Below are 11,870 nucleotides of genomic sequence, written 5' to 3'. Positions count from 1 at the left end.
TTTTTCTACCCTACGAAGGAATTTGCGTTGGGGTTCACTCGTGTAGAGAAGCGGGGTGGGAGCTTGTCTTGGGCGGTTCAGGAGAAAATTAAAAATTGAGAGATGATCGAACAGCTCCTTAGCAGAGGAAGCCATTGCTACCTCCCCTTCAGAGGCAGACCAAACCGCCCCCTCCCCCCCTTTTTTTTTTTTTTTTTTTTTTGTTACGCTTTAGCCATTTTAAAGCGCACACCTGTGTGCCTACTTCGTTTTTACTGTTTGCATGTCCGACTCGATTATTATCACCACCACCGCAGTCATCACCATCGCCGTCACCACCGCCGCCACCCTCGTGCGTTACTGAGGAAGCAGCTCGTTTAACTTTTATTTCCGAAATTAAGAGTCCCTTCGCGGTTTTGCCCGCGAGCTACGTTCGTTAGAAATTGACGGGGGAATAATGAGCGGCCCTGCTCCTGTCCCTACCGCTGGCCCTGTCCCTCGCGTTGGGCTTGCCCGGTCTCGTCTGTTCTCGCCTGGTTCGCCCTGCACACGGTGAGGCAGCAATGTTTGCGAGTCCTTGTTGGGTCGTCCCCCTCAGGTGGCTCTCAAGTGGAGGATCGTTCGTTCATCGGAATGGGGTCCTGCAGATCTAATGGGGGGAATGATAAGCGGGCGGGGTGGCGAAATGGAGCAGCGAAACGGAGTAGCGAAACGGAGTAGCTAAATGGTGGAGCAGCAAAACGGAGCAGCAAGAGGTCCCCAAGTTAGCCGCCGAGGAAGACACGGACAGGGGGCCTAGCCTACCCGAGTGGATATCAAAGACAGGCAAAACTTCATCGAACATGAAAAAGGTTCCACAGAAAAGTAAAATGGAGTTGTCCTTGCAGCTCTCCAGGAAGGCGTTTTTCACAATCAGGGGGATGGTGCCTTGGAAGCGGGGGGGGAAGGAAGTGCATCATGGGGAGGAGGAACTACACCATGGGAAGGAACTACATCATGGCAAGGAACTACATCATGGGGAGTAACTACATCAGTTGTTAGTCGACACACGTGAACACTCTTGGGGGGAGGTTTATGGACCCCCTTGTGGAGAGCCTCTCTCGTGTGCGCCCTCCCCCAGCATTACCACGTGTGTAGAGGTTGCCTCCCGGAGAGCCCCCCTTGCCGGCGCCTTCCAGCCAAGAAGCCACCTTCTCTCCGCTGCGCAATAAGAAGCCCCGCAGCTCGGCACTTATCTGCTCGTCGCTGTTGAGCATGTCAAGAACATCGCCGAAGTCGTAGGTCCGCTCGTTCAGGGAGGGGAGGTACAGAACGTCCTGCGGGGGGTGGGGAAATGGAAAAATGGGCGGATGTGTGCATGGGGTTGGAATACGAAGACGCAATAAAGTGCGTCGAGAGGGCAACATCGCGTAGGGGGAGGGACCGCGCTCCGGTTGGTTCATCCGGCGTACTCGGCTCCACAGCGTGACACTCCACGTCGCTGCGCTGCGCTTCGTTGCGTTGCGTTGCGTTCCGCTGCTCCGTTCTGCTCGCCGCTTCCCTGCGCTTCCCTGCGCTCACCTGGAGGAGTCCGTGGAAGTGCGCCACGAGGGGCTGGAAAATGGATAAGCTGCGCGGGCGGGTCGCCGAGACACAGACCCGTATGGGTTTCCCCTTGTGAAAGCAGTTGATGTCTTGGCAGAGCCGATCGATGGCCGTTTGGTTGTGGCCGACGTCAAGGATGACTGCCAGGGGGAGGGAGGTCCCACTGATGGTCCCACTGTTCACTGCAGTCCCACTGTTCACTGCAGTCCCACTGTTCACTGCAGTCCCATCAGTGAACGCTCCAGAAGACGCAAAAATTTTCTTCTTCACATGTTGAATCTGTTCAATAGCAAGGTACTGCATCCTTAGTGGAGGCTTAACACAGATAACGGATTTCAAAATGGGATCTAAAGAAACGTCCACTTTTAGCATCTTCAGCGCCTCTGTTGCTATTCTTGTGTTTTCCTCATCAAAGGACTCTCCACGAGGTTCTGGTGGAACGACCTTGAGCACACAGTTCAAGTCCTTGGCTCTCTTGAATATATTTTTGTATATCGAGACAGATGGACCTATGACTACATGTGTGCCTTCCTTAATTATCCCCATTTTTTCATCACAAATAGAATTCAGCTGAGTTCCTAACAACTCCTGATGATCGTAACCGATGGAAGTGATAACAACTAACTCGGGTTTTTTCAAAATATTTGTTGCATCTAGGCGACCTCCAATCCCTGTCTCTACCACTGCATAATCTACCTTCTTCGACTTAAAAAACAGATATGCAACCAATGTTACGATTTCAAAAAAGGTTGGCTTTACGTCCAGCTGTTCTGATTTTCTCCAAATTTCTTCAACGAGATGGACAAAGTCCTCCTCACTTATACACTCATCATTCACTTTAATCCTTTCTCGAATGGAGAGTACATGTGGTGATGTAAAGAGACCCACTGTATAGCTGCGCACTTTTAAACACATACTTATTTTGTAGGACACGGATCCTTTTCCATTCGTGCCAGCCACATGAACCGTCTGGTAGGTATCCCCTGGGTTGTCGAAGCACTCGCTTAGCTGTTTCGTCCTTTCTAGTCCCAGCTTTAGCGAGTGCGTTTGATATAGCTTTGCCAGGCACTCTGCGTACCTTTGCGTTGCGCTTTCCCCTTTTCCGCTTGCCATTTGGTAGTTTATGCGCGTCAAAGGGGTAGCTCAGAAGGGGTACTACCTCCAAGGAGGTATCTCAAACGTGGTACCTCAAACGTGGTATCTCAAACGTGACAGCTCAAACGTGACAGCTCAAACGTGACAGCTCAAACGTGACAGCTCAAACGTGACAGCTCAAACGTGATAGCGGTTGGGTGGAGAGCTACCCACTCTTGAAACGTGTGCGAACTGACGGACGAATTACAACTAATGCTGAGTTTCGCCTCCCTCGATGTTGGACGAACGAGGGAACGGAACACACAAACGCAAACGATTTGCCAAAAGTTTGCACAAAAAAAAAAAAAAAAAATGAGACAAATCGTACACCTGAGAATTGCTACCAATTTTACTTCTCTTATTTTTTTGTAGCATATTTGGAGGAGAGGAACCTCTCGTGATAGAAAGGAGGGAGTGTAAATCACCTGGTTGGGCGTACCGCTCCCCTACGGTCGAGGGGTCAACACCATGGGGCACGTCGATGGCTTTCCCCTGTTGGTCGCCGCTCCTATGGCAGTACACACGTATGGGGTAGCATATATCACACAGTCTCCCAAATGGAGAGTCAAACAACTAATTGCGATGGAAACCTGTTGTGAAAGAAGGAGTTACCTCACCAGTACAGTCGCGCCACCTCCAAGTAGACTTCACCGAAAGGGGCCAGGCCAACGCAAATGCTCCCTTCGTGTGTTTCACATGGAACGCGGGGCAATGTGCTCAGTTAAGCGATAAAATTGTGCACCCATCACAATGGGGTGGGGGGGTGCCTTTTTTTTTTTCCCACAGATGAGCCGCTGCGCCTATTTACATCCATATGTGGGCCCCCTCCCCCCGCGTAACATGGGGATCATGAAAGCTTTTGCAAAAATTGCGTCGGGGGACGTCTCTCGTTAGCTTCACAGGTGAGACACCCCCCACGCAGCAAATGTTGGGCGAGGGGACTGAATGAGTAAATGGGCCGTTTGGCGACTCGTACGGGGGGCATACGCGGAAGAGCGAAGCAGCCGAGCTGCGACGTAGGGGATATGCGAAGTAGCCGAGCTGCGACGTAGGGGATATGCGAAGTAGCCGAGCTGCGACGTAGGGGATATGCGAAGTAGCCGAGCTGCGACGTGGGGGATATACGAAGCAGTCGAGCTGCGACGCAGGGGAGAGCAAGCTGTGGTGATGACAAGCCGGTTCGTATGAACCGCCCACCACGATCCGCTACGTAGGAAGCTGCATACATTGGAAGCTGCTTACATAGGAAGCTGCTTACATAGGAAGCTGCGTACATTGGAAGCTGCCGAGCTAAGTGCCCCCTGAACGAGGGTGCGTGTGCGAAGAGGCTCGTTCAAAGTGGCGAGTTCGAAGCGGCCTACACGTGTATGCCCCCTTCCCCTAGGGAGTATTATGTGCTCCCCAACGATGCGAGCTCCCTTTCATTTTGGTGGTTTTTCCCCGCCGCCGGGGAGTCCTCTCGCGTGGGGGAAGCCCCTCTTCGCGGCACCCTCACGCGGATGCGAATTGTACCACTGAGTGCACCCCGATGAGTGCACTGCTGAGTGCACCGCTACGTCGCCCTTACGCCACCGCTGCCCCGCCGCTACCCCACCGCTGCCCGCCGCTGCCCGCCGCTACGCCTCCGCTACCCCGCCGGGGTGACCCTTTATTTCCCCACCCCCGAGGTGTACCCTCGCAGTGGTCCGAGCGGGGCGCTACCTCGGTTTTGCTACGGGGCTGGAAGTGGCCAATTTGGGCCCCCCCGTTAGCGGCACGCAAAAATGGGTACACGCATGGCAGCTCTGCGTTGGTGCGAGTGAAAAAAAAAAAATTGAAAAAAAATAAAAAAATAAAAAAAAAAAAAAAAAATTAAAAAAAATATACATCATAAGAACTTCACAAAAAAGAAAACGTGCAGATAGATACATCAAAAGATTGCGAAACAATTTTTCTCCAAACACTCTCACCAAATTTTTTGCACAAAATCTCCTGCGTATCAACAAAGTGATATATGCTTTCTCCCTTTACATGCGACAAACCAAAAATATTCACCCCAAAAAAAAAAATACTTAATTGTTTTGCGAAGAAACTTCGACTCTCGGCCTCATCCCCCAATTGATAATTACAAAGCTGTAGGTAGTTGTACCACTCCTTCCCTCGACAAGAAAGCAAAAAAGCAACCCTTTGTCCTTTTGCTAAACTGTGTGTAGTCGACTATTTTCTTTCTTTTTTTCTCCCCTTCGTGCCTCTTTTTTTTTTCCAAAATGGCTCCTAAACCCAAAATCGTCCTTGTTGGATCTGGTATGATCGGAGGTGTGATGGCTACCCTCATTGTACAGAAGAACTTAGGTGATGTTGTTATGTTTGATGTTGTGAAGAACATGCCCCAAGGAAAAGCATTAGATACGTCACACTCTAATGTGATGGCGTATTCGAATTGCAAAGTGACAGGATCGAATTCATATGAGGATTTGAAGGGAGCCGACTTGGTAATTGTAACTGCTGGTTTTACTAAAGCACCAGGGAAGAGTGACAAGGAATGGAACCGAGATGATCTACTACCACTTAATAACAAAATCATGATTGAAATTGGAGGACATATAAAGAATCTCTGTCCTAATGCCTTCATCATAGTCGTGACCAACCCTGTGGATGTAATGGTGCAGTTACTCTTTGAGCATTCCGGAGTACCAAAAAATAAGATCATTGGGTTAGGTGGAGTTTTAGATACATCTAGGTTGAAGTACTACCTTTCGCAAAAATTGAATGTCTGCCCAAGAGATGTTAATGCACTCATTGTCGGTGCACATGGAAATAAAATGGTGCTTCTAAAAAGGTACATCACTGTTGGAGGTATTCCACTGCAAGAATTTATTAATAACAAAAAAATTACTGATGAAGAAGTAGAGGCCATATTTAATAGAACAATCAACACTGCTTTGGAGATCGTGAACCTGCTTGCTTCTCCCTATGTTGCCCCTGCTGCTGCTATTATCGAAATGGCGGAGTCGTATTTAAAAGATATAAAAAAGGTCCTTGTGTGTTCCACTTTACTGGAGGGACAATATGGTCATAGCAATATCTTTGGTGGTACTCCTCTCGTTATCGGAGGCACCGGAGTTGAGCAGGTCATCGAGTTGCAACTCAATGCAGAGGAGAAAGCCAAGTTTGATGAAGCTGTAGCGGAGACCAAAAGAATGAAGGCGCTCGTTTAAGCAACTTCGATCCTTTTTTTAATGAGAGAGAGTTTTTTTTTTTTTTTTTCCTGCGTGGAGGGGTGTGCAACTTCGAAATGGGTCCAAGTGGTACTGAGGCAGGGGGAGAGAAGAAAGAGTGGGAAAGTAGCGATTCCGAGTTTATCGCTGAACTGTCACTTTCTTCTACTTCTTCTACGTCTTCTACTTCTTCCCGCCCGAGTGATATCACTCCCCATTTGGTGTGCGTGTGTGCCTCCACTCGGGGTGCCTCCACTCTGGGTGTCCCTTTTTTTTTCCCCCTCCCGCACGTAATTTTTTTTGCTAGAGCATTATATTTTTGCCCGGAGCTAATCGTGTTTCTCCAGATTTTGTACTGATGTCGTTTTTCCCTTTTTTTAAAAGCATTGCGTGACTTACCATGGGGGTACCCCCTTCGCCCAATAACCTGTACGTATGCTTCCCGCGTCGCACGTAACTTGAACGAAGCGCAGATTCAGACACCCACGGTGGAGCGACTTAATAAGGGGTTAGCGGGTAGCGCCTATCGGGTAGCGGCTATCGAGTAGCACCTATCGGGTAGCGGCTATCGAGTAGCACCTATCGGGTAACGGTTTCCCCTTCCCCGTTAGTGCCGAGGCCGAGTGGTTCCCACCTTGCCTGCTTCTGTGCGCGCAGTGCATGGGGAGAAGCCCGAACGGATGGGCGGGGCGCCCTCCTTCGCCAACGAAAGAAGGATCCTCCCCATGTCAGGGTCATACATCACATCGCTTATGCAGAACGTCCTCCACTAACTAAACCTACACCCGTGTCGTTAGCCTAAACTCCAAAGCAAAACGAACCCTCCCAGCCATCTAACGTTGAGCATACAAAAAAGGTATTCGCGCCAATTGGTACTACAGTTAGCAGTTGGTGTCACTTATGTTAAAGCGAAAAAAAAGGGGATGCACACAAAAAAAAAAAAAAAAAAAAAAATTTCCCTTAAGCGTATTCCCTAAACGACTCCCTTACGCGTATCCCTTAGGCGTATCCCCTGGGCAGGGTGTGTGCGTGCCGCCTGCGCAGCTTCTTCTTCACCTACTCATCGTCGATGGCCCGTATGTAAAACACGTTGTTGCCGCGAATGAAGGCATCGTAGTAGCTCTCAATGAACTCTCCTTCGAAGAACTCCTCGGTTTGCTCCAGCGCGACGTTCATTCGTTCATCCAGGCAGGCCAGAATACCCTTGAAGTCGGACCCGTTGTTCAGTCGCACTATGACGACTCGTCCCTTCAGGCTCTCCACAAAGTCCTTAGGCGAGTTGGAGCTCATATTGGGCATGGGGGGTGTCCTGCATCAGTATGTGCGTGGCAGGTATGTATGTAGCAGGTATGTACGCATGTAGCAAGTATGTACGCATGTAGCAGGTATGTATGTGTGTGAGTGGGGGGGGAGTGAATGAGGAAAAATGAAACGTAGATGAGCTTGGTGATACTCATGCACGTATTTGTACATTCATTCGTGTGCTGCTCGGAGGGGCCCTCTTGTAAGTCCCTGCAGTGGAAAGGATTCACAGCGGAGGGAGGAGACGAAGAAGGAGGTCGCCCAAGCGCACAATCACGTTCGCTTTCGAACAAGCTTACAGGAAGTAACAGTGCGGGTTGCTTGGATCGCTCGGATCGCACGGATGAGGCAGATTGGGAAGGGTCCTTGTTGGAGCCTCTCCAGAAGGAATAAGTAGCTAAACAGTGTTCCACGTGTACGTGCGTATCGTGCATCCCGCACTTTCGCGGTTCCAATTAGTAAAACAACCCGCGAGCGGTTGAGCGGGGGCTGCAGGGGGTTGGAGTTGCACTCGTCAGTTGGGCTCTCATCGAGGGGTAGCCGGCTTCGCGCGCGGAGAAAAAAAGAAACACTACCTTTATTTTTAGCCGTTTTAGCTGTTTAGCTGTTTAGCTGTTTAGCTGCTTAGCCGCTTAGCCGCTTAGCCGCTTAGCCGCTTAGCTGCTTACCTATTTTTTTTTTTTTTTTTTTTTTCTGCCGCCCCCACGTTGTAGCCGACGTTAACGCCGCTTGACCACTTCGAGCGTCTCCATTAAAGGCAACCGCTTTACCCCCTTTTGGTGATGAAAGCACGTTGAACAGATCGGAGCAAACGATGGGAATGGAAACCGGCGAACATGCGAATCGCAACCAGCGAACATGCGAATCGCAACCGGCGAACATCTGAATCGCAACAAATTGTATAGCTTGTCAAAAAAAAATTGCAGCAACTTTTTGTAGACCGCATATTGATAAACTGATAGAGATTGCCTCTTTCGGGTGGGTCCCTTTTCCCATTTGTGTCAATACACCTGCCGTTCGGTTGGACGTAATGGCATGGGGAGGGAAGAAATACTACACTGCTTACGTTTAACACATGCGTTTTTTTTTTAAAATGGCATACTTGGGAGGAAGAAGTTGGGTGGCGCTGCACAACACAGTCAAACGGGTGAATACGCAAAAACGAACGAATGAGTAACAAACGCGGTTGTTTTGGCAACCCCGGCGCGCGTGGGCACTCCCCCGCCAAGCCGTCACTTCGTCATTACTTTGTATCATTTTTTGTTTCACTTTTTGCTTCATTTTTTTATCTCCTTTTTGCCGTAAGTGCACCCCTCCCCCCAAGTGCTAGGGGGCTGCCTTCCCCTAAAGAGCGAGCATGGGATGTGGGCCACGTGACGAACGCTTTGTCACGCTTAAAAAAATCGACACGGCACAGCACAGCGAAAAGCAAAGCAAAGCAGCCAAGGGAAGCCACGCTTCTTTGCGTGGACTCTGAGGGAACGGGGGATCCAGTGTGGGTGTGCACTCTGAGAGAACGGAGGATCCAGTGTGGGCGTGCAGCTCCACCGTTTCGCAGCTCTACCGCTTCGTATACCCACCGCTTCGTATCCCCACCGCTTCGTATCCCCACCGCTTCGTATCTCCACCGCTTCGCATCTCCACCGCTTCGCATCTCCACCGCTTCGTATCTCCACCGCTTCGCATCTCCACCGCTTCGCATCTCCACCGCTTCTCAGTTCCTACCCCTTGATGTTGAACAGATCGTTGAGCGACTCCTTCTGGTGGATGCGCCTAATCGCGTCGGCCACGAGCACAGAGACACTCAATTTGGTGATTTTCTTACAGCTGTCGATATTCTTGTTCGACTTGACAGTGTCCGTCACGACGACCTCCTCCAGGGGAGAGTTCTCAATCCGGTCAATAGCAGGTCCAGAAAAAAGTCCATGTGTAGCGAAAGCGAACACTCTCCTCGCACCATGCTTCTTCAATTGCTTAGCAGCTTCACACAACGTCCCAGAAGTATCAATCATATCATCTACTATAATAACATCAGAATCGTATACATTTCCAACTAAATCCATTTTCTCAATTTCATTTGGTTTGGTTCTTTGTTTGATTAGCATAGCAATTCCACACTCACCTACTCCCCTATGATTTAATCCGTCCTGGAATTTCCTTGCTCGATATACTCCTCCTGCATCTGGAGAGACAATAACAGGCTTATAGAGGTCCTTCTTTGTGAAGTAATCTAATCCTATCAGTTGAGCTTCTAGATTATCTACTGGTACCCTAGGTCCAAAAAATCCCTGTATTTGTCCCGAATGTAAATCGATAGCAACAACACGATCGACTCCCATAGCTTCTATCATCCTAGCAACATCAGCTGCTGATATGGGGACTCTGGAACTTAATTTTCTGTCTTGTCTTGCATACCCATAGTATGGGATCACTGCTGTGATTTTCTTTGCAGAAGCTCTTCTACATGTAGAAATCATAAGTAACAACTCAATCAAATTTTCATTAACTGGTGGACATGTTGGTTGTATAATGTAGACGTCCTTACCTCGGATACTCTCCAAAAACTGCATGGACACTTCCCCATCTGCGAATCTCTTCAGATGCACTCTACCTAGTATAGTCCCCAAATGATCTGCTATATTTTTACTCAATAAAGGATTGGAAGAACCACTAAAGAGGATTGCATTTTCCATTTTTTCGATGGGCCTTTTCTCTTCTGATCTCCACAAAGGATGACGGAATCCTTTTTTGTTGCTATCGCAGAAGGACATAGTTTTACTTCTGAATAGAACTTCATTTCTTCCATTATCGGTTTGTCTCCATTGGAGGAGTGTACTTAAGTCCTTCTTTACATTTTTGACATGAGATTTGAACTCTTTTCTCTTCTCCTCATCTCTCAGTGTGCAATAATAAACAACGCTGCTGCTCAACAGCACAGCTAGTGTCCTTTCGTAATTGCCCTGACCAAAAAACTTGCTTTTCTTGTACCACTTTGCTGTGCTGCATCCTTTGGGGAAAAAATAAGTCATTTTGCACGCCTCTCTCTATGCGTAGCGACAGATCCGCTTGGCCAATCACCAGCCGACACGCAAATGATGAACGGGCCAACTGGTAAGGGGTGTTAGCAGCTGGTACGAGGTGCTAAAGGCTGCTAATGGCTGCTCACAGCTGCTAAAGGCTGCTAACGGCTGCTCACAGCTGCTAATGGCTGCTCACAGCTGAACACGCGGGATGGGGATTCTCTCGCAATTTCGTAGAGCCACCGCAGCAGGGGCAAAGCTGCTTAGCTTTAATGGAAGGTGCGATTTTGAGATGTGGGGAAGGTGTCGCGGGGGGTATCCAAGCGAGTGAAGGGGCAGGAAAAAAGAAAAAGGAAAAAGAAAAGGAAAAAAAAACCGACAATGTGGTGAAGTGGTCAAGTGGTGACGCGGCGAAGTGGTGACACGTCGAAGTAGCGATCTACTTAACCACGCGGGAGCGACAAACTAGCTACGTGTCATCAACCATCATCCAGTCCGACTGCACAAGGAACAGCAATGCAAAATGTTGAGCGGCGGGGGCAAAAAAGTCGGCGTTTTGTGTGGAAGGGCAAGGGAGAGAGAAGCTTCACCACGTAGCCACATCTACGTGCACGCACGAAGGGATGCAGGTGGGATGCAGAAGGGATGAAGAAGGTATACACGAAGTATGCACAGAGGCATGCATGCCGCCTCTCCTCGCACAGGCACGCGCGGGTGCTGCTATGCAAAAAAAAAAACCCTGTTCACTCTCTTGAGGTGCGGTCGACACGCAATTATTACCCAACTTCCCCCTTCTTTTCAGTGTGAATACAAAGAGGTAATAAAGATATATAACGGCACAAGTGAAACCGTGGTGCTGGGAAGCAGCAGTTCGTAGTGGAGACCAACATAGTAAAGAATGCCAAGTTAAAAGTTATGCCAAAGATGTACCATTATTAAATGAATCGAAATACGGGTGACAGTTTTCGCTCTTCCGTTCGGACCCTGCTCTGTTGCTTTTTTTTTTTTTTTTTTTCTACTTATCTGTTCGTATGAGCGAGGGTACCACCTGGAGTGCACGCAGGTTGAGAGCCTCAATTGGAATACCTTCCTGAAGCAACCCGCTTTGGCTTATTTGAATTGCGTTTCTTTGGCATTCCTATGGAGGGAGCTGTTTCTCCCCTTTTTTCGCCTCCTTTTGGAGCAACGTATACATACATATGTTGGCCGCTCCCTGGGGGAGGACCCAAACTAGGAAGAAAATCCCCCCATACAGACATAGTAACGTGTAGACCATGTAACAGTTCGTTGAACTGTGTCAATTTTTTTTGTCGCTGCTCACACCTTCCGCACAAATGAAGGGTGGGTAGGTGTCGTTCGAAGCGATACCTCTACGCAAAATGTAGAAAGACAAAGAGTTTGAGTCAATGTTTGGATACATGGCAAGGGGAGAAAAATGCATTTTCCTAACTCCACCACGCAGGGTTCACTCATCACATAAAAGGGTTGACCATCTGTGGTAATATACCTGCTAGTTTTACTATCGCACGGTGTGACTTTTCCCATTTTTTGCTGACCTGTGCAGGTGAATTTGGATCCACTGAGCTACTATTGTGCACAGAATGGCTAAAAAGTTATGAACAGGTCAGTTTTTTTTTTTTTTTATTTTATTTTA

The 11,870-nt window shown here is 48.8% G+C and overlaps 4 protein-coding genes across 4 annotated transcripts; 1 reads left to right on the top strand and 3 right to left on the bottom strand.

The window, feature by feature from the left end:
• Positions 1 to 415: 415 nt before the first annotated feature.
• Positions 416 to 2,676, bottom strand: PCYB_123800 (dihydrofolate synthase/folylpolyglutamate synthase; the record flags this gene model as incomplete). Its single annotated transcript, XM_004223713.1, has 4 exons — positions 416 to 522; positions 784 to 906; positions 1,106 to 1,179; positions 1,802 to 2,676. The coding sequence occupies 4 exons, from the start codon at positions 2,674 to 2,676 to the stop codon at positions 416 to 418; spliced, it is 1,179 nt and encodes a 392-aa protein (XP_004223761.1).
• A 2,267-nt stretch (positions 2,677 to 4,943) lies between these two features.
• Positions 4,944 to 5,894, top strand: PCYB_123790 (lactate dehydrogenase; the record flags this gene model as incomplete). Its single annotated transcript, XM_004223712.1, has 1 exon — positions 4,944 to 5,894. The coding sequence occupies one exon, from the start codon at positions 4,944 to 4,946 to the stop codon at positions 5,892 to 5,894; it is 951 nt and encodes a 316-aa protein (XP_004223760.1).
• Positions 5,895 to 6,950: 1,056 nt separating this feature from the next.
• Positions 6,951 to 7,184, bottom strand: PCYB_123780 (U6 snRNA-associated Sm-like protein LSm6; the record flags this gene model as incomplete). Its single annotated transcript, XM_004223711.1, has 1 exon — positions 6,951 to 7,184. One exon carries the CDS (start codon positions 7,182 to 7,184, stop codon positions 6,951 to 6,953), a length of 234 nt encoding a protein of 77 aa, XP_004223759.1.
• A 1,734-nt stretch (positions 7,185 to 8,918) lies between these two features.
• PCYB_123770 (phosphoribosylpyrophosphate synthetase) lies at positions 8,919 to 10,196 on the bottom strand (the record flags this gene model as incomplete). The annotated part of the gene is made up of 1 exon (XM_004223710.1): positions 8,919 to 10,196. A coding segment is annotated over one exon (1,275 nt), but the record flags the coding sequence as incomplete, so codon positions are not given.
• Between the last annotated feature and the right edge of the window lie 1,674 nt (positions 10,197 to 11,870).

The sequence above is a fragment of the Plasmodium cynomolgi genome, chromosome 12 (assembly GCF_000321355.1).
Source record: "Plasmodium cynomolgi strain B DNA, chromosome 12, whole genome shotgun sequence".
Lineage (NCBI taxonomy): Eukaryota > Apicomplexa > Aconoidasida > Haemosporida > Plasmodiidae > Plasmodium > Plasmodium cynomolgi.
The sequence above is the reverse complement of the archived record's forward strand: the minus strand, read 5'-3'. Positions and strand labels throughout refer to the sequence as shown.